This window comes from Hirundo rustica, chromosome 22 (genome assembly GCF_015227805.2).
Source record: "Hirundo rustica isolate bHirRus1 chromosome 22, bHirRus1.pri.v3, whole genome shotgun sequence".
Classification (NCBI taxonomy): Eukaryota; Metazoa; Chordata; class Aves; order Passeriformes; family Hirundinidae; genus Hirundo; species Hirundo rustica.
Window position 1 is genome coordinate 5,272,258 of NC_053471.1, and position 26,940 is coordinate 5,299,197.

At 40.1% G+C, this 26,940-nt stretch overlaps 1 protein-coding gene across 3 annotated transcripts in view; it reads right to left on the minus strand.

Annotated features, from left to right (window-relative positions):
* The window catches only part of PRKCZ (protein kinase C zeta), a 40,293-nt gene extending 21,207 nt beyond the window's left edge, over positions 1-19,086 (minus strand). The window contains exons 1-5 of one of the 3 annotated variants that reach the window (XM_040084385.2): positions 18,882-19,086; positions 17,912-18,112; positions 14,189-14,310; positions 12,262-12,351; positions 11,839-11,889 (exon numbers count right to left, since the gene is read on the minus strand). In XM_040084385.2, the coding sequence (XP_039940319.1) occupies positions 11,839-11,889; positions 12,262-12,351; positions 14,189-14,310; positions 17,912-17,982 (334 nt within the window). In that variant the 5' untranslated portion in view covers positions 17,983-18,112; positions 18,882-19,086. Of the gene's footprint in view, positions 1-8,158; positions 8,378-8,517; positions 8,816-11,838; positions 11,890-12,261; positions 12,352-14,188; positions 14,311-17,911; positions 18,113-18,881 lie in introns of those variants that run through there. The other 2 variants (XM_040084387.2, XM_040084386.2) reach the window with 2 other exon arrangements.
* Positions 19,087-26,940: the final 7,854 nt, after the last annotated feature.

The following is a 26,940-nucleotide window of genomic DNA, read 5'->3' on the forward strand; positions in this document are numbered from 1 at the left end:
GCATTAAACATGTTGGAAGTCTGCAGAGTTATGTTATTTGACTTCATTTTTACCTTGACATTAAACATTACCTGAAATATTTCTTTTGTTTGGGCAGGTCAAGCGCAGGTCCGTGATTATTTTTAATGTATTCTAAACATAAGAAGAAATCATTTAATCTGTTTAAGCCAAACCCAGCATCTACTCTGAGTTGCTTTCATTGTCACCGTTTACATGCAGGTGAGCAGTTTCTGGGTGAATGGCTAATTGGAGAGGTTGATATTTAATATTAAGTGTTGTGCCACAGGGGTAAGGGTGACACAGCCAAGCCCTGCACACCACCAGGGTCAGCAGCTTCCCACAGCTGGTACAGGGAGGTATAAAGACTCTGACAGACTTGATTTATAATTGATACTTTGTCAGAATGAGGCAGAATGCACATCTATAATCCTCTGGAATTAATGTAAAAGCATCTTACATTTTCATCTTTAATGTTGCTTTCAAGTTTCAAAGATGAAGACTTTTTTAATAGAAAACACAGAGACATTTTCTGTGTCAAATGATAATGCAAGTAGTAAAAAGTTTCTTTGTCAAGAAATTATTTTAACATTATATTGAGCAAGCCAAAACTCACAGGCTACTGACACGCAATGTGTGAACACTGGCTGCAATACTGGGTCTGATTTTAGATCCTCTATTTTTGTCCTTCCAAAGGAAGCATTGAAGTTTCTGTGATTCCACATATCTACGGTGCCAAATCCCCAAACATTCATACCTACTCTATTTGCATGTGCAAATGTTTACTGTGCAAGCATTTGAAACAGATACTGCACTATTAAACTAATTGTTAACAATTTGGATAAAGAAAGCCAAGCAGCTTGTCAAAGCAGCTACAAGACTGCACACCAGAAGCAGCAAAGATACAGCTACTGGAACAGAGATGTAGAGTGGATATGGCCATTTACTCAAACCAACTCTTCAAAAACTACCACATATCAACTTTAAAGCAGATTTATCTCAAGTGCAGAGAAAATTCAAATGAGAACGTAGCAAAATGACTGCAAAGTTTTTAACTAAAATATGCTCAAACACAAACACCAATGGAAAACCCCTCCACCATTTCTAGGGTGACTTTTCACCAAGAGGAAAAAATCTCCACAAGGATTCTTTTTTTCCAAAATAGTTAATTAATTCATTAGACAAAGCACCATATGGAGGCAACGTAATACATCTGTGATCTGAACATTAGCTTATCACTGACATGAAGAATTTTAAGTGAATGATAAGTTAGCGAACAGCTTGCGCTGATGAAGTCTGCAAATAGAGGAGCAAGTCACCTCCCTAATTAATGATAAATATTAAATCAAAGGCAGGGTTTTATATCATGCACTTGTGAGGCAACAGTCTAACAAAAACTGAGCTTAATATAGACTAGCTTTAAAAAGTAGGAACCCCTGCAATTTATCCCCAGGACTGCCGTGGTTCAGTGCAGGGGCTGAGGTAAATCAATCCCTATTCCCTGGCTCCAAAAGGGGCCAAGGTAAAAAATGAGAAAACAGCAATCCCTGCAAGACACACCTTTATAGCACACGTTCTATTATTACTACACATTAGGATTAAATTCCTATGATAGAATAAAACACTCTTGTTCACTGAGGATCCAAAACTGGGACAAGTGGCTGATGCACCACACGGTTGTGCTGCCAGAGACCTCAACCCCTGGAAAACCGAGCAGGCAGGAACCTTATGAAAGGGGACATCCTTCCCAGAAATTCCCCCAAGGATAATGCCAGGCTATATAAAGCAGTTTAGGTTTTCAAGATCATTGTTATTTTGAAGCATTATCAGCTACAAGTTCCAACTAGAGCTCTACCAGATCAAAGAAGCCACCTTGAACAATAATCAGATTCATAAAATGGCAGTTAAGTGCATACCTTGAGTTAAGAAACAATTTCTAGTCAGTGTTGTGTGAACAAAGCTCTCCTCTGACTTTGCGTCTCATCCCTTCACATGGCAAAATGAACCCAAACATTTTCAGGGACGTGTTTCTAGAACACTCAGAATAAAACAAGGAATGGATTCTGTGATTTCTGATAACCAACAACTAAACCAAGCTTTTAAAGGATTGATCCCAGCTATCTAGAAAGAGGAATGCCACCACAGAAGTCTGACTATTTAATTACTGAGCTTAATGGAAAGGGCTATTTTTTAATTTATTTCACAGTACACATCAGTTAATTCATTAAGGAGTTCAAGTTGGCTGCTTGCAGGCTGAAGGAGATGATATATCCCTAATTAAACAAAGTAATCTTTTCTTGATGATTAATATTAAACACAAGACACTGCCTAACAAAAAATAAATTCTTTCAAACCTTCATTTTGTATTTGAAAATGTTTAGAGAAAAAGAATCAAATCTATTTTAAGCTCTTAGCAGGGATAATAATTTTTAATTAGGGAACACAAATACACATTTTAAATATAATGAAGGTACAGAACTTCATCTACTTCCAAGATTGGAAAACTGAAAGAAAAAACCACAGGCTTTTTCAAAGTAAGAGTACAAGGGAAATAAAAGTACTCAAAATAAAATTAACCAGCTGCCTCTACCTAAAACTCAGTGGGGAACAACTGGCTGTTGCTGCTCTGCAATTCTTCCCTCTGTTGTCAAACTGTGCAACTGCATCACTAACAGTGATGCACAGGAAACCCTGCAAAACTGATTTCATACTGGCTTTCTAATGACATTTCCTAGGACTGGGTTTGGGCTTCTATCCTCATTTTTTAAAAAATATTGTAGAAAAATGTTCTAAGGAAAAACACGAACACACAAATAAAATTTAACTGTGGATATAAATGGACAAGCAATGTCTACTGTTCAATGTTAATTCCAAATGAACTTATCTACAGAAGATACTCCCCAATTCCATAATGAAGCCTGCAGAACTTCAGAAAGGATGAGAACTTTAACTTGGAAAAGCAGGGAAGAATTGAAGGAGGCACAATTACTTTTCAAATGACAACACAGTTGGCTTGCACCAATGAAGGGCAGTAAGATGGCCACAAAAATTATTCCCTCTTCATTTGGATTTCCAAATGCAATTCCAAAGTCGGCTTTTATGCGATCCAGCTCTAATGAAATCTGCTCCTATCCTGAGCACAGAGGTAATTTGCTATTGCTGCAAATCACTTCTCAGAGATTAATACAACTTGTTTACAGGCCAATTACCCGGCCTGCCAGCTGGACACTACCAGAATGCCCAGTTTTTGTTTTGTTCCTTTAATGTTGTGCTGAGCACACAAGTGAGCATTCTTTCAAAACCAACTCATGAATTACAAGGGGGAAATTGATACTGGCATTTCAGATAGGCTGGACTTGATAAAGAAATTACATATAAAAGTAGAACACATTTTTTTGGGACACTAAATTCCAAAGTACACTTTGATAGTACATTGCCTGACATCTGTTATTTAATTTCCTACAAATAGTTACATTGAAACAATTTACATGCTTCAGAAAGCAATTTTAGAACATACATTGGATGTTAACAGGCCCTTCTTTTTATTATGAATAAGCTGCTATGTACAATTGAAGTTGGAAAATGAAAAGAGTATCCTTAACAATATGGAGGTATTAAGTGTTTTGACCTCTTGCAGTTATTGCAAAATATTAAATGGCCAGAAGATAGCTTTTTTAAAATTTAATTTAAGGCTGATTAGCACTTGGGAAACCATCTCCCCATCCTTTTCCAACTGACACTAAAATTAACTACAAAGTCAGATCAACCTCTGTGAAGAAAAAGCACAGTTAAGACAGCAACAATGACCAAAGAAGTGTAGGATCAGTGGAGAACCAACAAGGAAACAAATGTCCCAGAGAGCAGCAGCATTTACTGCAGCACAGCTGGGTGTGGAAATCCTTCCCCACTGCCTTAGAAGGGGCAGCTGAGTCCCACCTGCACTGCACACATCCCCAGTTCTCCCCCGTGCCTGAGCTCTTGGGTGCTCACCTTCAGATCCTGCTGCTAAAATGGCTCCGTGGCACTGCAAGGTGACAAAGTCACAGCTCCAAAGACAATGCCACAAATACAACAGTGCTAACAGCTCATTTGGAGCGAGTCTCTGACTCACAAGTCTGTGATTTTATGTGCAACTTATCAGAGGTACTTGAAAATAACAAAATATTCCAAGTGTTACTCAAGAAATCCTCACTAAGTCCAGGGAGCAGCTGCGGCCCCAGCAGTGACCATGTCCTGGTTCTGAGCATCTCTGCGCACATCAGTGACCACGGCCTGCTGATGTCCTTCGCTCCTCAGCCTCTTGTGCTGACACTTCTGCTGTTTGAGAGGCTGTCCCAGACACAGGATAAAATGCTGCTCTAATTTGAAAGAATGTTATGAAAAGGGCCAGAAGACAACTGGTGGTGGATCCATGCTTTTGAAGGTGATTAACATTTTTGTTTAGGAAAGAAAAATAGTTCATATTTTCCCTTCTCTAACGAGGCCCTCGAGGCAATTTTCAATTCACACCCTTTCATGATGTGCAGTTGGCTCCTCTGGTTCCAAAGTCAGTGGTCACACGAACCCCAAAACCAAACTTGCATTGCATGGTTAATAGTAAGTCCAAAGGCTTCTTTTGATGATTGCATCATTAATTCTCCCAAAATAAAAATCACTTTCATTAAAAGATTTACTACAATGAAAAGCGAAATTAATGTTCTATTAGCATCATTTAGGAGCTGCATTAAAATGTTTGATCAAGCTGAAAGAGTAGTGAGCCAGTACTTATTTAAATTATTTAATTCTTTAATTAAACTAACTTAGGACTGAAGTACAGCAAAATGAAGTTCTGAACATTCAATCAAATCTGTAGCATCTGCACTCACTTTAAGGCCACTGCTTTGTTCTTAAACAAACCTCTACATCTTAGTACATCCATGAAGCAATACTTTGTTATAAATAAAAGCCTGATAACAGAAAGTCTCTGTCTTTTATACACCATGGAATCGCTGAAGAAAGCAAAAAAGTGAGGAGCAACCAAATGAAGTTTGCTGCAGGAATTTGGTTCTGCTGTATGTCATCAGCAGCCTGCATGATTTAAGACTTGCTGGGAGCCTTACCCTAGACATGACAGCACATATTTTCATCCTTTGAGCACATGAATTACAGAAAGGGGGGAGAAGTCCAGTTCTTGTGACTGAGACAGCAATCAGAAGGAACTGAATCCACATGGTTCAAGTGCCATCAGTTAAAACTTGGTCAGATCTAGTTTTCACCTTATTTACTTTAAAAAGCAAATTATGACATAGCTATTGAAAAGGTCAAAGCAACAACAAAAAGCTAACTAGTGACAAATCCCTGAGAAAACATTTTAGGAGATTTCATTTGAAGAATCCCCTTTCCCTGGCTTCTTGTCCTTCAGAAAATAGTTAACTAATTTATCTTATCCTATGCCAAACATGACTTTTAAATTAATTTTAGTATATTTGATCAATTGTCTTTTTCTAAGTTGAAGTCCTAGCCTGGTCTCCTTGCACTGAAATATTCCACTGGTTGTGGCCTATCCCATACACCCATCTCCTCATTTCAGAGTTACCTGGACAATTCCACTTGTATTGCAAAGTGCTACTGCACATGAAGCTGATCATCACAGAACTACCAAAAGTTTCCAGAACATGTGTTTGGAATGAAATTGAAATTAAAGTTAGGTAACTTTTTAGCAGAGTTGACAAAGTAAAGAACAGGGAGTCTTGTGCCAGTCACAGGGCACCTGCACTGCTTTACTGAAGAGCACTAGATGAGAACCTAAATTATTGGAATAGCATTATTATTAGTAGTAATTTATTGTAAAAATAAAGGCCATACTAAAATCCTGGAGTACTGCCTTCAAATAGTTTCTGGTTTCCTTTTAAACATATCCCTGGCTAACAATTCAAGGACAAGCCCTAACAGAGGCAGAAGAAACAGCAATGGAACTCGAGTTACAAATGAGGCACTCTCTGGTCAATATTGAGAAGAACAGTTTTTCCTTTTTCCACTTCCCCGTGTGGTTTCAGGATGAGCTGCACAGTCTGCTCACCCTTCTCTCCCCGACACTGATCAGGGCACTCCTGTGCCTCTCCTGGGAGCCAGCCTGTCAGCAAGCTTCAAGTTTGCTGCTCTTTGCTTTATTTACCACCAAGACTTGCATTACTGCAAGCCCTCAGAGGTTACAACTGCTATCAGAGCCTCCCAAGGTTTGCTCCTGGTGCTCTCCACTCCAAATGAGCAGCACTTGGAACCTCACATCTCACAGGAACTCCAAAATCCAGATCAATGTTGAAGAGCCCACACACCTGCCCTGCAGGCCTCTGCTGTGAACTCTGTGGCTCAGATCAACATAAAAAACTGTAACTTGCATAGAGCAACTAATTTCCAAAAGTATTACACAGTACCCAAGTATAATAATATATAATTAACCTTGGCATTATAAATGAGGAGGTTACATATTAAACAGCTCTTCTGAGCTACTGAAACACACAGGCCCAACTCAGGTTTAACAGGCCACAAATGTTCACTAATTCCAGCAAAACCAAAAAGCTTCATCACCTCCTTGCCCATTTAGTTACCCAAGTGCCTGAATATCAAGAGTGGATTTATCAACTTCTAAGACATGAGATACAACACAGGGAGAAGAACAAGATATTACATCAAAGAGAAGCTTTCTGAAACCAGGTGACATCCTTTCTGCATTTAATATACTACATTCTGAATAACACTAGGAGAGGGGAAGCGGAATAAAGAAAAAAAGAACACAGATTATTTGCTATGACACCTTAAAACCCAGCCCATGCATTCCTTAGTCCATCACAGTTTTAGTCTATAGTTTATAAATTGGAACACAAACATCTGCTAAGACACTTGGTACCTTTAATTAAGGGCAGATCTCAAATTCCACAATCAGACTTGTGCTTTATAATTTTATGCCTGACATCCAGCCCTTTACTCTTCATTGGATGTTTCATAGCTAAGAAAAGTGTTGAGATTATTTAGAATTAAAAATCATGAAATAACTGTTCTCAGTAACTTATGCTGCCTAACAATCTGTCTCTTTTTCAAATATGTCACATATAATACAAACATGGTGCAGTTAAGACAGAGGAAGAGATTTCAGGTATTTTTGAGAAACTATGACACAGCTATTTTCAAATCCTAAGCAAAAATATCTTACATTAAAATAGTACAGTCCCTCCCTCTCCCCCAGTTCAATTACTAAAATCCAGGAGAGGGTTACTAGCAGTTTCAAAATTGCCTAATTATCCAGTGCAATCCAATCTACGTCTTCAGAACAGTCTCTATGGTGGCAATAGCTCTTTTCTTCATTGGGGGATTAAATTGGTTCACGTGCTCTGAATAACCTAATCACTGCTACCAATACAGTAACAAATGAAGGGAAAAACCTGAAAACCTGCCTTATGAGCTAGAAAAATATTTACAGGCCACACTGCTCCAGCAAGAAGCCTTTTTAAAGCTATTTCACAGTATCAGGCAGGACATAAAGCAAAATCAAATATCTGTGCCTAAAACAAAAAGCCCACAACAACAATTAGGTTACTAAGATACCTTTACTCGAGCCTATCATGAAATTTTCAAGAAAGATGGCTTGGGGGGAAAATGAAGTCCAAACACCTAATGATAAAATACCGAGCAGATAAACAAAGAGCACAGGAGACATGCATAACACAGTGTAATCATCACCAAAAAAATAAGGCAGCAAAATTGGCCAGAAATATTAGATAATAAAAACTATCACAATAATATCATAAGTAGTAAAACATTAAAAACACATTCATTCTCTTCCATTAATTAATTTAAAGGTTTCCTAGTCTGCATACTTCTATTTAATGAAGCCAACAGCAAAACAACCCTAAAATTTGCTGGCACTAGCTATCCAAACCCAAGATGAATTTTAATATTAAATACACAGATCTATTTGTTAAGCAGAAGTGAACTAGCACAGCTCGTTCTGACAATATTAGAAACTAAGTAACCCTTAATTCAAAACAAGTATTTCACAATTAAAAACAGCCATCTATGACAATCCAGTAAGCAGAATTCAACAAAAAGGCCTCAGAAAATGATGCTCCTAAATGGTTAGCGTTTACATCAGCAAACCTACAATAAACAGGCCCTGAGCACATACCGTCAGGGTTTTTGGGATACATTTCTTTCATTAATCTCCAGTATTAGCAGCAGCATCACTCACTCTTCCGTTCCTTTCCTCCTAAAATACATTCCCCAGGAGTCCTTTCAATGCAATTTTATCAGCAGTTCCAGGAGGTCTCTCAGCCACATCCCTACGCACAGAGGCAGCAGGAATCTCTGCATTTGTAACAATCCATGGCTGCAAAGGAGGGTGGCAGGCACAGCGACTGTACCATAACCAAAATGCTGAGTTCTCTCCTGCAGCACACGTACACACAGCCCGCGTCAGTGCCCGCCGCTCACAACAGCAACCACAATGATGACACAAAATCTACAGAAAAAGCATGCATTACTCACTGGGTTTTATTCTTTAGCCTCTTCAGCATGTAATTCTTTACAATGTAGTAGGTATGAAATGAAACATTTTCCCTTTATTCCACGGACGCCGCTGTGTGAATACCATTAGACACCAAGGACAATAGGCAGGATCAGCTCGAACATTAAGAGCAAATATTTAATGGAAGACTGGTTACCCCCGTCTCTCCCTTTCACATCTCTGCCTCATGTATCCAGGCACGGGTGGTACTGGCTCCCTTGAGAGGCTGTAGCTAGCAGCTGAGGCACAACTAAAACATGGCATGGATGTCAAGGAGCTGATGTCACCAAAACAAGTATTTCTCTGATAAACCCGGCAATTCCGTTAGGGAAGTCCTACAAATCGATGGGAATTGTTCAGCTGGACGTGCTGTGTTACACAATGCACTGCAGCACCAAGAGTGATAAATCAGATCAAGATCTGTCAGGGTAAATAAGCTGAGACTCCAATAACTAAGTTATAAAGCTGCCAATCAGCTGCTGGGATCCACACACGCTGTCAGGAGCGCTGGCACCTCGGGGCACAGGAGAGAACACACCAAACGCCTCTGAAACAACCTTGTTTATTCGATTCTGAAAGAACACCTCACCTACTGAAAAAGTAAAAGTGAAATGCAAGACTGCCATCTTTATCAGTAAACTGATCAAGCACCCAAGGCTCCAGTCCAGCAGATGCTGGGAACGCCCGGGAGAGGTGACATTCAGTGTCTGGGAAGGGATGGGAGATGTTTCAGGCACGCTGTCACCTGACAGCAGCGCTGCCAGCTCAGTGAGCTCAGGGAGAGGGGCTGCTTGGAACCACAGCTGTGCACTTACACTGCGAGCTGGGGCTGGCTCCAACAAGAAGCACAGAAATTCAGGAGCAAAGGAATACAGAGACAAAACAAGTGCAGATGCTGGAGACTGCAAATTCTGTCTCACAGACAGCACCACATCAATATAAGAATAAAGGTTCTTCAAGCACAGAAATAACTTTCCTTAAGTCATGCAAATGGAATTGAAATATCAGTCATGTGGTTCATTTCATTAATGGATTACAGGCTTTTATTTAAAGCTTTTCTGGCAGGTACAATCTCAAAACCATAACAATTTAACAAAGGTGAGGATAGGTAGCAACTCTATCATTAAATTTCAACATAAATGCAAAACCTCCAGTCTGTATCCCTGCACTCTTCTTCCAAAGGATTATTGTTCTGAAGGAGCTGGAAAGAAAAACCCTACAATCCTACAGAAATACAGATTTGCACTTCAGAAGATCACAAACTATTGGAAAGAACCACTCCATGACCTAACATGGCCACATCTGAGCAACAGATTGGAAATGCAATTATTTCACAATTGAATGCTTTTATTTAAAAACTCCATTTCAAACTGTCTGTAGTTCTGTAGCAAACCAGCAATCCACACTTGGAACTTCTAATTTAAGTAGAAGCTCATTTTGGATAGACCAACCACTTCACTGTTTATTTGTCTCTAGAAAAAACCTGAGGCAAACTCATAAGCTCCTTTATAGTGCAAACGTGATGTTCCAGAAAACATATACATATATTACATAATATTCTCACTTTTTAAAGGATTTCCTACGAACATAACTACAGCAATAAAGACACAAAATAAGAACTGAAAACATGATGAGTATCTTCAGAGGCAAGGACTATTTCAGTCCTGACAAAATAAACAGTATCACCAATACCAGTAACATTTCCATACAGTCCAAGTGCAATGCAGATGTTTGTTGTGGGCCTCTGGCTAACAAGCAGCAATACTGACTGCATTAGTCTATGCTAAATTACAATTTAAATACAATAGCTGTGTTGCAAAAAATAGTTGTACCTAGGCCACAAGGCTCAATTTCCATGCAGGCCCCACAGATGCAAAGATGTAACATGCATCAAATTAATTCATGAAACCATGAGAAACCTGACCAGAGATCCCTTATCAAGCACATCCAACTAAAGAGGCTTTTTAAACAATCTGAGTGTGATTCAACGTGACCTGTAAAAGCATAGAGGGAGAAATACCCTACAGACACAATAACCAGGTCAGCTGAGCCACGCTCAGCTGCGCTTTCTGTAGTTCATCTCGTGGTTTGAGAGAACTAAAACTTTGAACAAATTAACACAAGAAAAACTTTCCTACTAGAATATCTACACCTTTAATGAGTTCATTAAATTAGGTGTCTCAGGGATAATTTCTTTAACTCTTCTAATCATAGTAGAAGAGTCTTTATCTGTTGTTCTTGTACGGCAAATTAGAGAAATTAATGTTGTACATTTACTTTCTTTTCTTCCTTTCTAAAAGACAATTTTAATAACTTTGACATGAAAACTTACCTGGTTTTTACAGCCAACCTTTCACCTACTGTAGTTTAAATGTAAAAATCATATTTGAACTATAACTTTTTGGTATTTATTTCACCTCTCTTCATCTTCAAAGTTCTCAACAGAGCAATTATTAGCATATTAGCATTATTTCTGATTAAAAATAGTATTCACAACTATTTCCACTGTACTACTCATCTTCAGCCAGTCTGTCAGTGTAAATCCTGATCAACCAAGTACTTTTCTCCTAGTATGCATTACTTGCTTTTATCAGCAATTAATTTTATCTCCTCTTATATTTCTCAAAGAGAAGAGCAAAGGTCCTTCAAATTCTTCAGTCAGCTTTTCTTTATACTCCTGTGAGCAGCCAAGCATCATCTGGTACCTTTGGCACCCAATTATTCCCATTCTTTTCCTTAACATTTACCAAGATATGAATAAAGTCCTGATGCCATCCCTCTGTAAGGAGAACTGACTATACAGCTATTTAATCCTTTTATCCCTGTGCAGGTCAGGCTATTGAAATACAGGTAAACCATATCAATTATGTGTCCTTCCTCTGGAGGTTTATCTACCTCTCACAGGATTATTTTTATAGAGATTAATAACCTTTTTATTAAAATGGCTGTATCTCCCTCTTCAGTACATCATTTCTTTTCCCTGAAAGTTAAAAACCAAAAAAAAAAAAAAAACCAGAGCAAAGGCCTACATTCAAATAGGAATCTAAAATCCTGTTGTCTCTTCCTCCAAATGTATCAACTACAAAACCCAGCATTAATACTCAGAAACATTAAAACACTGCTACAACACTGAGTTATGCAATTTGTCTGTTGACAAAGTGTAAAACACTTTACATTCTTTTAAGAAACCAAACCAGATACACATGTATGTAGGAATAGATTCTGAAAATCTTTTAATGCATTTCTTTTCTGTGTGACCAAAAAATAATTTAGCTAGAATTTGATAACATTTTAGTACTCACGATCTTCTCCTGGACAAGGCATGCCTGGTTTCTCTGGCGTACTTGGGAAAACTAAAACAAAAACATTGGATTTTTAAGGTAAAAGATTCACAGTAGTACTATTTCCTTGATTCTTGACTATATTTACACACAGACAGTTTTTGCAAGCCTTTAAATAATTCTACATGAGAAATGATGCAATCAAAACTTGGTTCCAGACTGGCAGGAGCTTATACTGGAGTAAAGCATGAACAAATCTGTGCAGTGCTGAACTCAAAGCCTCCTGCACAGTTTCAGCTCTCAGCTCCAGTTCCTTCCTCAGCATCAAACTCCAGCTACACAAAGAAGGATACTTGACAGGCAAGGGAGTCACTCCAACCTCCCACTTAAGCAGCTGTTGGGATTATCAGACACACAGGGGTTCCTGAAGTCTGCAATACTTGCCATGAATAATCAGCCCTTCGTCTCTGTTCTGACAATACAAACGGAAGGCTTCCTCCAGCTCCATCTGAGATGAGATGGTACAGGGGTCACCTAACAAAAAAGCAACACACAGGCAAATTTACCACTGAAGAATTCAGTGGAGAATTACAGTTAGTAAAAAATATGCCAGCTTCCAGTATTGCCTTTCTTTCGATCACTTGATATTAAGCTGGCATTTTGATCAAAGCCAAAATGGAACAACACAATTATTCCTTCTAATTTTATCAAAAGTGAGTAGACAGAACTATCCTATAGGATAACAAAAAAATACAAGCGAACAGATATGCCTCAAGATCCCCCCATTTTCTGGTCTGCTTGCAGTCACATTATCAGCATTACCTTGGGAGGGTTATTTTTGTTAAAACTGGATAATTAATCCATAAATCCACTTAACCAGACACACGTAAAGTACAGTACGTCACAATGCACTGAGAGCAAGCAAAGAAGCAAGAGTGTCCCTCTGAACCCCTGTCCCTTGTGGAACCTTCCTGCAGCACACCTTGGGTGACAGGTGACCTTATGATATCCAGGCCAAGTGATGACACCAGCATCAAGCCACATATTAAACTGTAATTTCTTAGCTTTAAAAAAGGTTCTTATTTTGTAAAATGATGAATCCAGGGCCCAGCTACCACTCTTTGAAGGTGACTGCTGTTGATGATCTATAAATGCAGCAATAATACAACATGAAAGACAAAAGAATTATTTGTACTGCAAATCAACAATCCATATTCCTTATATGTTTACGGGATTTTATCATGAGTGAGCTATTCATAGTTCAAACCTTTTGAATCTTGTGAAAAACAAAGAAACGCTACAAAAACCCAACAGAAAATCTATTTTCTTCATCTCTTGTTAGGTTTTGTTTATTCATTAAGCCATCGGCAATTGTTTGCTTTTAGTCAGTTCAAAGAGAACATCTGTTTGTGCAATCAGTCAAATGAACTTAAATTCCATGTGGCAATAAGTGGAAACACTTGCATGCAGAAATAGGATAACTCACAAAACCCGGGAGGATCGAGGACAGCCAACACAGCAGATTGGCTGAAACTCAACAAGTTAGACCCAAGAATCAGAAAAAAGTTGTACAGGTTTGTATTTAACCAAGACTAGAGGAAAATACTTACTAGAATGGAGACTAAATAAATTTGTTTTCATTTAAGTAAGCTTCAAAAAACCAATGCAACAGAGAGCCCAACCAAGAAACACTTAACAGGACTCTTGTCTTAGAATTCTGCAGCTCAAAACTCAGTGGGTTTTCTTCTTCCCTGCAATAATCGTCCTTTATTGGCAGTTCATGCAGTTCAACCAGCTAAGCAGAGGCAATGCAATTATATTCCAGGTCCTTCTGATCAGGTTACTTTCTATTACACCACCATTAAACTGAGGTGGGTACAGTTGCCTCTGTCCTTCTTGGTATTCAGAAGATAAAAAGTAAAGTTTAGAAGTATTAATACTACTCCTCGGTGTCTTTAAAAGGGCTGAGTTGTCTTTGACTACCAGCTACCGCCTTCCAAGGTCAGTACTTTGAAATTCCATTCACTCAAACAACACCATCAGCTAAGTGAGCTATTAAAAAAACCAAAACACAGCATTACAACTATCAGCCAAACCAGTTTGGTATTTTTCCACCTGTATTCAGTTCTAGTTCTGCAGGCCCTGGCTCTGACAAGGTGCTTCTGTAGAAGTGAGTTCAAGTGCTACTGCAATCATCCCTCAAGTCTTGAGTCCCATTTCTCCAAGCTTTTTGCTCTGTGACAGGGTTCTGTAGTTAGGTATTTCGAAAAAAACAACACCACAGTATGGTATTTGTTTATACAAGTTCCTCAACGCCCCTTTTCCGTACCACAGTAAACAACAAACCCTGAGATGTATTTCAGTCCAATACCTTCATCATCAATCCACTTCAGGGTAATTGGCTGCTCCTGTTGCAAGTTACACATCTCATGCACTTCATCACAGAGTTCAGCATAGCTCATTGATGCATCCAAGTTTGTTATCAGGATGTCCCTGCAGAAGATGAAAACATCAGCTTTTATCAGAAAATACCTGCATATTCCAACAGTTCCATCTATGGACACCAAGCTGCAGAACCATACAGAATGAGCATTCCTCATGTAAAGTGCTCCCACTATGCCAGCAGGATTACACCTCGCAGTGCTTAACTTAAAAATACCTCAGTCTGGAGGAAATAAATGTGTTAATTACCTGTCTTTAATGCATGTTTACTCGGGTGAGCCAAGCTCCCTTATTATAATTATCAACATTTGAAGTGTTGTTAAAAAACAAACCATAAGCTTTCGTAATATTTTTTTTTTTAATCCAGGTGCTTCTACTGTCAGGAGATAAATAAAATCTCAATTATTGTAAAGTCCTTTTAAACTGTAGGCTTTTCCTCACATCCACTATATTGTTTGACATGAGGCTTTGACTAGGTGAATCCTCAAATGATGTAATTACAGAAAAATTCAGATAAAATCTTACTTTTACTTGCACTCTACCTTTGTAGTGTTTAGAGAACATGAACACAATACTGAACTCTCTATGTAAACTATACATTATCTCAGGAATTTCTGACAATAACTTTTGATATAATGGAAGTCCACAAGTCCTGCCAAAGCAGGTCAAATACTGGAGAAATTAAAAGAGATTACACAATCTGATGATACAAACAAGACTTTCTACTATTTAAAAAATATTTTTAAAATAACTGATTCTGGGAAATCAATTAATAAACACGTGCAAAAACAAACAGGAGATGAACTTAAATCATTTCACTGCCTTTAAAACCTTCCAGAGGACAACTAGGAAACTGTTTTGTAGTTAATGGCTACTGGCACATGCAATTCTTTCCCCTCGTAGTTTAATACAGAAAATATATCAGAAGTCTAACATGACTGAGATAATTTTCTTATTTCCATACTGTGTGACAAGTCATTTTAGAAAAAATGTTATGCAACATATTCTGCCTAGTTATGTCTTTCAGCAAGCAGTGGGATAGTGCTACACTGAAATAAGAAACTTAAACTCCACAACTTACATTTTAAATGATATGCAGATTTTGCCTTTGCTGAGAAAAACTACTATAAGCAAAGCCCTAAAACAATCATCTTAAAGAACTGTACTGCTTCAAACTCAGATTAAAAGCACTGCAACCTTTTGCAGTGCATCTTTAATCTCTATTTTGTAGAGCTCTCAAAGAACAGCAACTTAATAATTCTTCATAACAGCAACAGCAAAAGAAATACATATGCTACCTGCCAACCTGTAAATCCATATCATCCACAGCACTGAGAGCTGTCAGGTGAGGTTGAGTTTAAGAACACTTCCCTGTCAAAGAAGTCATGTTTTATGCATTTATGAAAGTAAGAGACCAAACTGGTTCTCACAGCAATGTTTGAGGGCTGGTGCAATGCCTTGGCCCAAGACAAGGTCACCACCAAATGTAGCTCATTATTTAACGCACCGCCACCACGAGCCCCTGGTGAAATCAAGCAGCTGTAGCTCTGTTGTAATCGTGGACAATCACACTTTCACAAGTATCTACATAATACTCAAAAACTGAAAACACACTGCAAGACAACACTACTACACATTCTATAAACTCCAAATAAAGCTGGCAACTACTCATCAGCCTTTGTTAATTGTTAAAATTATTATAACAGATGTCATTCTGAAAGTAAATTAATGAACTTCATATCCATGTTCCTTTAAGATTTACTGTATTTAATCTTAACATCTCTACAGCCACATCAGGCAATCAGTGCACAGGGAAGTGAAAACCATTCCTTGTTTAACACTAAATAATCCCACGTGACACTTTAAAAAAAATAAATTTGAAACTGGACACTACACAGTAATATATAGAGCTAATGACCAGGAAGTTCTGTATGAGTCACAGCAAGAGAAATAATTCCAGTGACAGATCAAACATGTAACCTCTGAGAGCCAAGATAACACACAGCAAACCAGACTGCACCACTGCTCTGTTTCAGTAATTTCGAGTAACCAGGTGGAAACTAGAGAGACAACTTGTGTAATTCTTGGTTCATTATTGCAGTTACTTCGTTTTTCTTTTGTAATCTACTCTGGCAGTGATTTCTACTGTGCTATGTTAGGAACTCTGTCACACCCAGAAACAGGAATACCTGAGATACTCAGCCTCCAGAGATACACTCAACACTCACATGCTTTAAACCTCCTCATGCTCAGATTTCTAACAGGGATTTCAATATGGCATCTCTACTATTATTTTAATTTTAGCAGCTACTTGAACAATCAAATGATTTCCTGCAGTCTGTCAAACTTGTTCAAAAGCTGAGTGCAGTTCTGCAATGGAGATACTGAGATGATCAGTTATAGAGGTTAGAAGGCAAAAAAGAGTCAGTTTTACCTCACACAACTTGATCAGCACAACAAAAACAAAATTCAGAGAGCTTGGAACTCTTGTTTGTAAACTGACTTCTACAGACTTCACAGCTAATGCAAAAGACTGGATGCAGTGTTGCAGGAAAAACTACTGTAGTTTATTGTAAAACATGGTAATAATAATCACTTGACTTCTAACATTGGCACAATTATTATCACCTCCCCCAGTTCTGCACAGACAAGTTCCGCAGACACACTCTTTTCACTTTATATCAACACTACCTGCCAGCAAGCCACCCCAAATTATTTACACCCAGTTCTGCTGGTGTTTGTGGTGCCTTCCCTCACAGAGCTGAGGCACCTCTCCTGTTGCATTACCACATTAATTCAATTGCTCTACAACTCTAAATTCAGGACCTCAAACTACATGGCACTGATAAGTAGGTAAGTTTAAAAATAAAGCATTTTGTTTTCAATAAAATTTATGAAGTGACTTCCATAACTACATCAATTAAATTCAAAACAGCATTTTTCTACACCATAATATAAGAATATGCACACCAGTAGCTACGTTTACTTATTTAGCAGTAAAACATCAGAAAAGATCATTCAAGTCACTTATTAAATGCCAACAAGTTCAGTTTAAATACTTCCAATCAAGTTTAAGGATCTACTTGGGCCAAATATTTAGGTCCTCAAATGCCTTAAACTCAGACCTTGAAAAAAACCAGGAGAGACTAAAGCAATATTATTTTACAAGGTCCCCAGAGTGGCAGCAAACCAATTAGATTAAACACACCTAAAAATTTAAATTTCATGTTGCTGCAATAAAACCTTCCCTCCTGTTTCTACTGACAACTGAGTGAAGTCATAAAGGACCATGACATTCTGATTACAGACAGGATAAAATATAATAACTGTATCTGAATGCAGGGGATGGAGGTAGACCTGGCTGTGACCGTGGGAATCAATAATCCATCAACCCACAATAACTGTGGGTCTGTCAGTTATGCACATTTTCTCCCCTTCTGAGAGAATAAATTATTTTTTCTTCTTGATCAGCATGCTTCAGGAGTCTGACTGGTATTTTAATAGCTCAGAAGTTTACCTGCCTGATCTGACAATAATTACAAATCCACCAAAGCCCTGGTTACTCTATCACTAGGTCAGACCACGAACTCCTGCTCAATATGCTTCAAAAATAGATAGGTCACAACAAAGAGGAAAGGACACACTGACTTACCCACTGTAGTGTGTTTTTACCCTGATGAAGTCTTTGTTCAGATCAATTTTTGAGCCCATTCTGCTAGGCATGGTCTGTATTTAGCAGCTATATAAAATTACAAGTATGTAGAAATAAGTTGATTCAAGACAGATAACAGATTCTGAAGTGAAGAGCTTCACATGTGAAAAGTGTTTCTGCTCCAGATGATTCTCAATCCAGCTGCATAGATAAAAAAACAGAATATTGATGAATATACACACACTGCTAAACAAATGAGTCGTGTCAAATTTTAGAAACACAAATAGCTTTACATAGAACAGCAAAAAAAATCAAAAGGAAAATGTGTAAGACCATTGACCTGCACAGAAATTAAATAAGATTGGTTAAAAATACCCTGTACAATTTAGCTTTACAGAAATATCCCAAGCATTTAAGGATGTTTTCTTAAAATACCATCCAACAGCTCCCTCCTGGGTGAAATACTCCACAGAAGTTTTTACTTATTCATCAACACAGCATCGTACTCTTTTCTCCCAAAGAATCAAGTAACTAAAAATAGTTTTTCTGTAAATAAAACATTGTAGCCAATTACTATCAGTTACAAATTTACCCAAGAGAAGCAGCAGACGAACTCCGAGGGGCAATTTAGCATACCTTTGTGATTAGAGCCTGACAAACATCCTGTTTATTCCAAATTACCACCTCACACACGAATGTGTTTATCCAGACACCTCCCGAACCCCTCCGTCCGGGCAAGCCGGGCCACGGGTACCGGGTGAGCGGAGAGTCCCGAACTCTCGACCCGACCTTCCCGGGGGGCTCCGGGGAACACGCGGCCCCTCCCGCCTACCCGGGGTCCCCTCTCAGCCCCGGCCTGCGGGGAGCGGCCGGGCCGCGACACCTTCGCTCGGGACGAGGCGGCGCCGGCACCTCCCCGGACGGAGCGGGTTCTGCCCGGTCTCTCCACCGGGACCGTCCGGACTCCTACCTGCTCCGACCGCGGCAGTCCCACCCCACACAGCGGAGCCCCGCGGCCGCTCCCTGAGCCGCGCTCGGCTACACCTCCGCGGCCTCAAGTTGCTCAAAGTCCCGCAAGGAAGTTTCGAAGCGGACTTTGCCTCGCTGCCGGCAGTGCCCCGGCGGGAAGCAGCGGCGGCGGCCGGCGGAGGAGCCGCGGTGCCCCTCAGGTGCCCCCTCGAGTCCCGCCCCAGGTGCCCCCCCGCGCCCCTCAGCCGCTGCCCAGGCTCGGCGCCCCGCGCCCGCGGCAACATGGCGGCCTGAGGGCGGGAGGTGCAGCCAATGGGGAGCCAATCCCCGCCCGGGTCCCGCCCCCCCGCCGCCAATCGCAGCGCGGGAACCGTTACCTGGGGAGCCGGAGCGTCCCGGCCAACCAGAGCGGGCGGGGGGGCGGCGGGGAACACCTGCAGCCAATGGGAGCGCGGCGCTGCAGGGAGAGGCGGCTGAGGGAGCGGGGGGGGGACAGGTGTGAGGGGACAGTGCTGAGGGGACAGTGCTGAGGGGACAGGTGTGAGGGGACAGGTGTGAGGGGACAGTGCTGAGGGGACAGTGCTGAGGGGACAGGTGTGAGGGGACAGTGCTGAGGGGACAGTGCTGAGGGGACAGGTGTGAGGGGACAGTGCTGAGGGGACAGTGCTGAGGGGACAGGTGTGAGGGGACAGTGCTGAGGGGACAGTGCTGAGGGGACAGTGCTCAGAGGACAGGTGTGAGGGGACAGTGCTGAGGGGACAGTGCTGAGGGGACAGGTGTGAGGGGACAGTGCTGAGGGGACAGTGCTGAGGGGACAGGTGTGAGGGGACAGTGCTGAGGGGACAGTGCTGAGGGGACAGTGCTGAGGGGACAGTGCTGAGGGGACAGGTGTGAGGGGACAGTGCTGAGGGGACAGTGCCGAGGGGACTGTGCCGAGGGGACAGATGTCGGGGGACTTGTGTGAGGGGACAGTGCTGAGGGGACAGTGCTGAGGGGACAGGTGTCAGGGGACTTGTGTGAGGGACAGTGCTTAGGGAACAGGTGAGAGGGACAGTGCTGAGGGGACAGGTGTCAGGGGACTTGTGTGAGGGACAGTGCTTAGGGAACAGGTGAGAGGGACAGTGCTGAGGGGACAGGTGTCAGGGGACTTGTGTGAGGGACAGTGCTTAGGGGACAGGTGAGAGGGGCAGTGCTGAGGGGACAGGTGTCACGGGACTGGCGTGAGGGATAGACAGTGTTGAGAGGACAGCGGAAAGGTGTGAGGGGACTGACGTGACAGAAGACTGGTGGGAAGGGGACAGATGTGACAGGATTCTGGAGTAAGGGGACTGGTGTGACGGGACTGGGGACAGGTGCTGAGGGAACTGGTGTGAGGGACAGGTGGGGAAGGACCGATGTCGGGGCAGAAGAGAGGTCCTGAGGGGACAGTGCACAGATATGAGGGGACTGTTGACAGAAGTGAGGGGACAGAGTTGGAGGGGACATGTGCTGAGGGGATAAAAGCCAGGTGCTGAAGGGACAGGTGTGAAGGAGCAGGACCTGTCTGCCGCCCTTGGAGCTGCCAGAGCTGTTTCCCAGGAAATCTCAGCAAGAAGCCCCAGCAGTGATGTCCCGTGAGTGTCAGTCCAGCATCCAGCCCGGGGTGGGGGGGCTGCTCAAAGTGGCTAAAGCAGGAAAATCACAGATAAGATAATAAAGAGGTAATAATATCAGACTGGCCAAGCTAGAGAGAAAAACAGTATATTAATGGTGGAGCAACCAGAGTTCCACAAGAGGCAGTCTGGGACATGGTTAATGCCCTCCGCTTTGTAAAGTTGGGTTTGGATGTTTTTCCCTAAAATGCTTTGATATTTTGCATCCAAACTGTGAATCCTCTGTGACTGAATAAGGATCTCCTGTGTTTTCCTCACATAAAGCTGGGATGGTGAACTCAGAGAGTCCTCTAGTGGAAACGCTGCTCATCCCGTCCAAACAGCTGGTTTCCTTGAATATATTAAAACTTTTCTAAGCAAATAAGCTATCCAAGCAAAAGGGTTGCTTTGGGGGTTTTCTTGATGTATTTATATCCACCATTGGGACACATAACCCACTACATTTGAAAAGTAAACCAAAACAAGGAGACACAACTGTTAGAATTTATGTTTTTGTGTGTGTATGTAGTGTAGCTCTGAGGCTTCTTTTGGTGTTTCTACAATCTTCCAAAACACAAATAAATAATTGTTGGCACTATTTTAATTAGTAGTAAAATGGGAAAATGTATTCCCATCAGTCGAAATGTTTTCTCTGACACCAAGGAAATGCACCCAATGGCTTTATTTATAAGTCTTTATTTGAAAGATTTGTGTGTCCACTGCTAATTTTATCTTATTGGGATAAATTCGGTTTCAAAGTGGGTCCTTAAATCTTCATGTGTTCCAAATTCTCTGCTTGAAATGGAGATTATTATGTAAGGTAGGTCTACAAACATAATTCTTTCAGGTCAAGGAAGACTTTCATCTCCATGTCACATCAATTAAATGCTTCAGCTCCTTGAGCTGTTGGATTGGGAGATAAAAGGTTTTTCAGAACTGTGATCTGAAGTTTTGTGTGGTTTATTGCTGTTTTTTCTTCTAGCACAACTTACCAAGGAGAAAAACTCAGGTATATTTTCAGCGCTTGATGGGAAAAAAAAAATCTCAACCATAATATTTTTACATCTGAGGTTACCTCCTTCTTGAATTGTCTTTTTGACTAAAAGTTATGAGCATTCCGCGTGTTGATTTCTGAGCATTCTCCATTATTTCCTGGCACTTGTAAATTCCTTTCAGGCTGTACATCCGCACTTTTCCAGCAGATGGCAAAAGATTCTCAGGCAACTGTCTGGGAATCACGGTTGTGCCGACGATGCTTACAAGTGTACGTCTTTATTTAGTGCCTCAGGGTGTTGAGAACTGTCCTTTAAAATTCCGTTTAAAGGGGGAAAAAATTAAATCTTTGGGTTAATGACTGCATTAATCTGAAGTACAGCTTGAGCCATCAGACACAAGGTACCTGTCTGTTTCTGACAAGGCTGACCAAAAAACTCCTCCCTCCCAAACTCTCCAATGAAAACATCATTATGGCAGCTACTTCTTCAAGACAATTGTTGCAAAAAAAGGGCAATCGGTACTAATTTCACCTCGGTAGAAGAAAGGTATCCTGTATTGTACTTGAATTCATGACTCAAAATCTTCAGCTATATTAAGACCTTTCAAGTTTCAAAGGTTTTAAAGATTTAGTAGGGATTAGAATGACGCTTTCACACGGTGAACTAAACAACAAAGACATTGAGAGAGACAGCTCACATCTCCAAATGCATGTGAAGTGTGAGTAACCCGTTCTGTATCACTTTAGAATAAAAAAATGCCTCCCCATCGAATGTCTCTAGCAGATCAAACCAGCAGCATGTGCAGGCTGCTCTCCAGCCTACTTACTCTCTTCTTTTGCCAAGGAAGAGACTTGTATTGTTTCCATTGAAATAACTGGCAGTGAAATCCTTGGGTGCAGTGGGAATGAATTTGGGCCAGATGCCACAAAGTTTGGATAAAAATAATAAGGCAAAGCAATTATATATTTGAACATAAACAGGAGTAAAGCAGATATTCTACATAATATCAGAAATCACCATGGCAATTTTTTGTAGATTTTCTTGCTGGCTTGGATATTAGTGTTTTTCTAGCTTGTGTTAAAATAGACAAAATGAATAATGTTTCAAGACTATTTTAAGCCAACACCTCCCTTCCTTGTCTGTCTTATATAAGATAGAAGCAACCAGAAGCTGTCTCCTGTTGACACCTCATTAGCCAGGAGGAGAAAGAATTCTAAGAGTAGACCAAACTACACATCTTTAAAAGCAGCTAACCCCAAACCTTTGTGCCTCTGTATTTACTTTTTCATGTTATTTTAAATACCTGTTTGATTTTACAGTAATATGTGCACTGTAATTGATAAAATGTAGAACTTCCTGTCCTTTAAATCTATGCACATACAAGCTGGTATATGTAAAAGTTTCACCCACAGGAATGAAGGTAGGATAATCTTAAATATATTGGTAAAAAATGTAGGTAAAGATGTACAGAAACAGTTATTTTGCATTTGCTTAAAGATGGAAGAAATGCAGCAATAAAGGAAGAACAGCCTGGATGGAGCATCATACCAGATGTTTTACAGATTACTCTGTATTTCATTGCTCAGTCTTTATTGAATCTTAAGGCTGTAGTAATTGTGATACTGGAATAGCTCAATGGCCTATATATTGTTTTGCTACTTCCGGCTCTGCCTGTTCCAATTGGCCAAAGCTGGCCAATTATTTATTACTGTGGAAAGAAAAATTATTTATCACTGTGGAAAGAAAAATGTTCTCCCTACTCCACTTGGTAACCCCATAAATGAAAACTGAGTTTTGGGATATTTGTGCTGCTCTCATTGAGATTACTTACTCAATAAATAACTAATGCAACCTGGATTTGTTAGTAACTCACGTTACCCAGTAATTATGTTAAAGAAGTTTGGGCCAAAATTAGGAAGAAGGGTTTCTTTAAGAGTGGGGAGAATTTGAGGCATAACTGAAACTATCTTTTTCCCTCTATTGCATGTATGGGGTTAGTAGTGTGCGGTGTAAGAGAGTGAAACAGGGGAGAAAGTGTGTTTGTGTGTGGGAGTGTGTTTGTGTGGGAGTGTGCTGCTTAATTATCACAGGGTTGAGTTTCTTGCCTTTTATGTAATAATCATTGGAAGGTACAAAGGTTTGTCAGTTGAGACTTTCAGTCTCCCTGTTTTTCATACCTGGGCAATAAGATTATATTAGTTTTGCCTAATATGTTCTCATGCCAAAGAGAAAGAAATTTTCCTCTTCTTTTCCTCTTCGTTTCCCCTTTCCAAACAGTGGGGGGAAAAAAAAAAAAAAAAAAAAAAAAAAAAGGGTAGAGAACTGATGATCAAGTGAAATAGAGGTATTGCAAGAGTTAAAGAAAGAGATAAGTTTCCAGAGGTTTCCAGTGTCTCAGAAATGCAGGATATTTGGATTTCTTTTTTTGGAGCAATCTTTTCATGGAACAGTGAACTCCCAATAACATCTGATTAGTTCTGTTCATGCTATATTTTCTGACAGTCTGGGCTTAACTGTCTTCTCAGATTTGTTTTTACTGTGAAGGACTTAATAAAAGAAATAGTGTAGCACAAAGCTGGTATAAGGAGAGAGCAGATCTCCGATGCATTATGTAATGAGGGGCTTAGATCCTCAAATTAACTCTATTTAAAACACAGTGCCTTTCTCATCTATCTACCAAATCCATCCAAAAACACATATTCATTGCCAAATTTTTATTCAGTTTTCATTAGGAAGAATCAGCTGTGTTTGTAACATGTATTGCACACAATGTTATTTTAATATCAAACAGGCTTTCAACCTCGGCAAGTGGTTAAAGGTGCTGTAATAAACAGGGCAGGAGGGAATTGCTTCAGATTATTTTCTTAAACAAAAATATTCTGAGAAACTTTCAATAAGCTTTTTGTTATCTGTTCTGCTTCAGAGACAAACATACAGGGTGCTGTTTTTCTCCTAACGAGAAGCGCTTTTCCAGGGTAATGACTGGCAGTGTTTAAAATCAGAGCAATCGTATTAAGTGTTTTGTTGTCCCAACAGCAGAAGCCTCATTGAGCTAAATTGGTTTTGCTACATTATCTATTGGATTAGCAAACCAGTTAGAAACTGATGTGAGAGCTTTTACTTTAACTGGGATAAATGCTTTCCTTTTTACCCAGAAACAGGACAGACATTGCTGGGTTTTAACCTCTTCATAGTGCTGCCTCTATTAATGCCAGCATTACTTTCAAACAAATGCAGTATCTTTCTCTTTTTCATCTTTCATCTTGTGCTTTCTGATTCTTTTCAGCCTCGTGAGGCAGCAGTAGCTATTTTTTCACATCAGTACGGCAGCGTGCATAAGTGCCCCCCAGAAAGCTCTCATGTTCACACAATGGCACTTCCTCTTCTGTTGGCAAGGCCAAAGGAGAGTTTTGCAAACCCTTGGGCACTGAAAAGGCAGGATGTCATTATGGGTTGAAATCTCTAGGGTCATTCTGATTTTCCTTCTAATGCTTTTTATCTTCCAGTTCAATAGTTGGAATGCCTATTCTGTCCGTTTATAGAAGCTCCAATTTCTGTATTTCTACATTTTATTAACACTTCACATTTAGAATGATTACATTAACACATATCCCACTCTTTTTCTCACAGACACGCCAGTCCATAGAGCAGTACTATAAATTGCTGAAAGGAACACAAACGCTTTCAGGTGCAGCACAGAAAAAGTGCCTTCTCATCTGTCACACACTTTTTTTTTATGGCACTAGTACAACCCATCCAAAGTCAGCATTCAACTGACATCAAATCCCTCTTATTTCACTTTATTAAGGGCATCATGAAATTAGAGTTGAATAGGGAATTATTTAGATGTTAATAGGTCTAAAGTAGTAATGTCTGGGGATTTTTAAATACGATTATTTTAAATGACAAAAAAAAAAAAAAAAAAAAAAAAGTGAAGCACACACAGAAGTCTAGAAGATTCAAATTTATGTAAAACTCCAGTCAATTCACCATACTCCTATACTGAAATGTCTCCTTGAAAGTTTGAATGGCATCTGGATTTTCTGTTTCTGGCTCTGGAAACCAATTTAAGAAAACCTCCCTCCTGTTGATGGAGGTGTTTTGTCTTGTGCTACTCATGCAAGTGCAGCAACAGCAGCTGAAATTCCTGTTCTCCCCTCAGATCCCCGTGTTCCTGGGATGGACACGTTGCCATATGTGTGCTCACATTTTCTGACTCCCTTCAACCTTCTGAGATATTTTTTGCCTTTTGTTTACGCTTCTGTCTACATCACTGTAGGTAGTCTGGCATTCTGGCTTTTTGGGTTTTTTGAGGAGATTGCTGCCACCTTTTAGTTTGATCAGTCACGCTGAGCTGTGCACCTTGAAGATCTGCAGTCAAACTAGAGAAAAAACTCACTGCATAAATCTTCTGGAGCAGTCAGCAGGACATGCAGCCTGTGACTGTCTCCCAGATGGAGGAGCAACTAATTTTGTCCAGTAACCCCATGTGATCAGTCAGTTGGCTGCAGTGTAAGGAGTTATGTCAGGTGCACAATTACAAACTATTACTGCTGAAGTAATTAGATTAGACATTGCCTTTATAATATCTGAAGCCACCTTCTTGCTGATTACTCTCAACCACCAGCCATTGCACACTAGAGGGACTAGAGCCATGTTTCCTTCACTGCTCTTTAACAACTTTAATTCCAAAATGATGGATTTTTTTTTTATGATTTTCGCTCCCCAGGAACTTGCTGTGAATATTTCTTCATCTGGATTTAGTCAATAATTTCGCTCTTAGCAGAAGTTACTGATATTGACAGGCTATGTAATAAACTAATAGGTGGAGAAAACAGTGGGATACAAAAGGGCTGGATTCTGCTTTCCCAGCAGAAGTTAATCTGATTTTAAACTAAAGATTATTTCTGATTTTTGCAAGTGTAACAGAGAAGGTGGCGGCACTGTGGTCTTTCTAAAAAATGTCATATTTTTCTGGTGATGGATCATGGAAAAAGGAACAACTTAGTAAGGAAAAGGAATTGTAAAGTCATGCTTCTGCTGCTTTTATTCCACTTCGCATTAAATCATTATAGAGAGCAGTAGGCTTGATTCAGAAGAAGGCAGAAGAAGTTGAGTTTCCTTGGAGAGAAAGTGATTATGACCAAAAACTTAGGGAAAAAACCAGTGTATTTCTGAAATGTAGCATTCCATCAACATCAGGAACAAACAATAAGAAAAATAAATTAGAAAGAGGAGAAGCATGAGGAAAAGAAAAGAAAAGAAGCTTGATTACCTGGATTTATTAAAGGAGATGCAGATTTTCATTAGCTTTCTATGTAAGGTGAAATTTGAGTGATACTTTTCCTTAATTCAGTATGTGAGCCTCAGAAACTATGGTAAATAGTACCATGAAAGTAGCAGTTGGACACACTTACCTAGATGGAGAATAAGA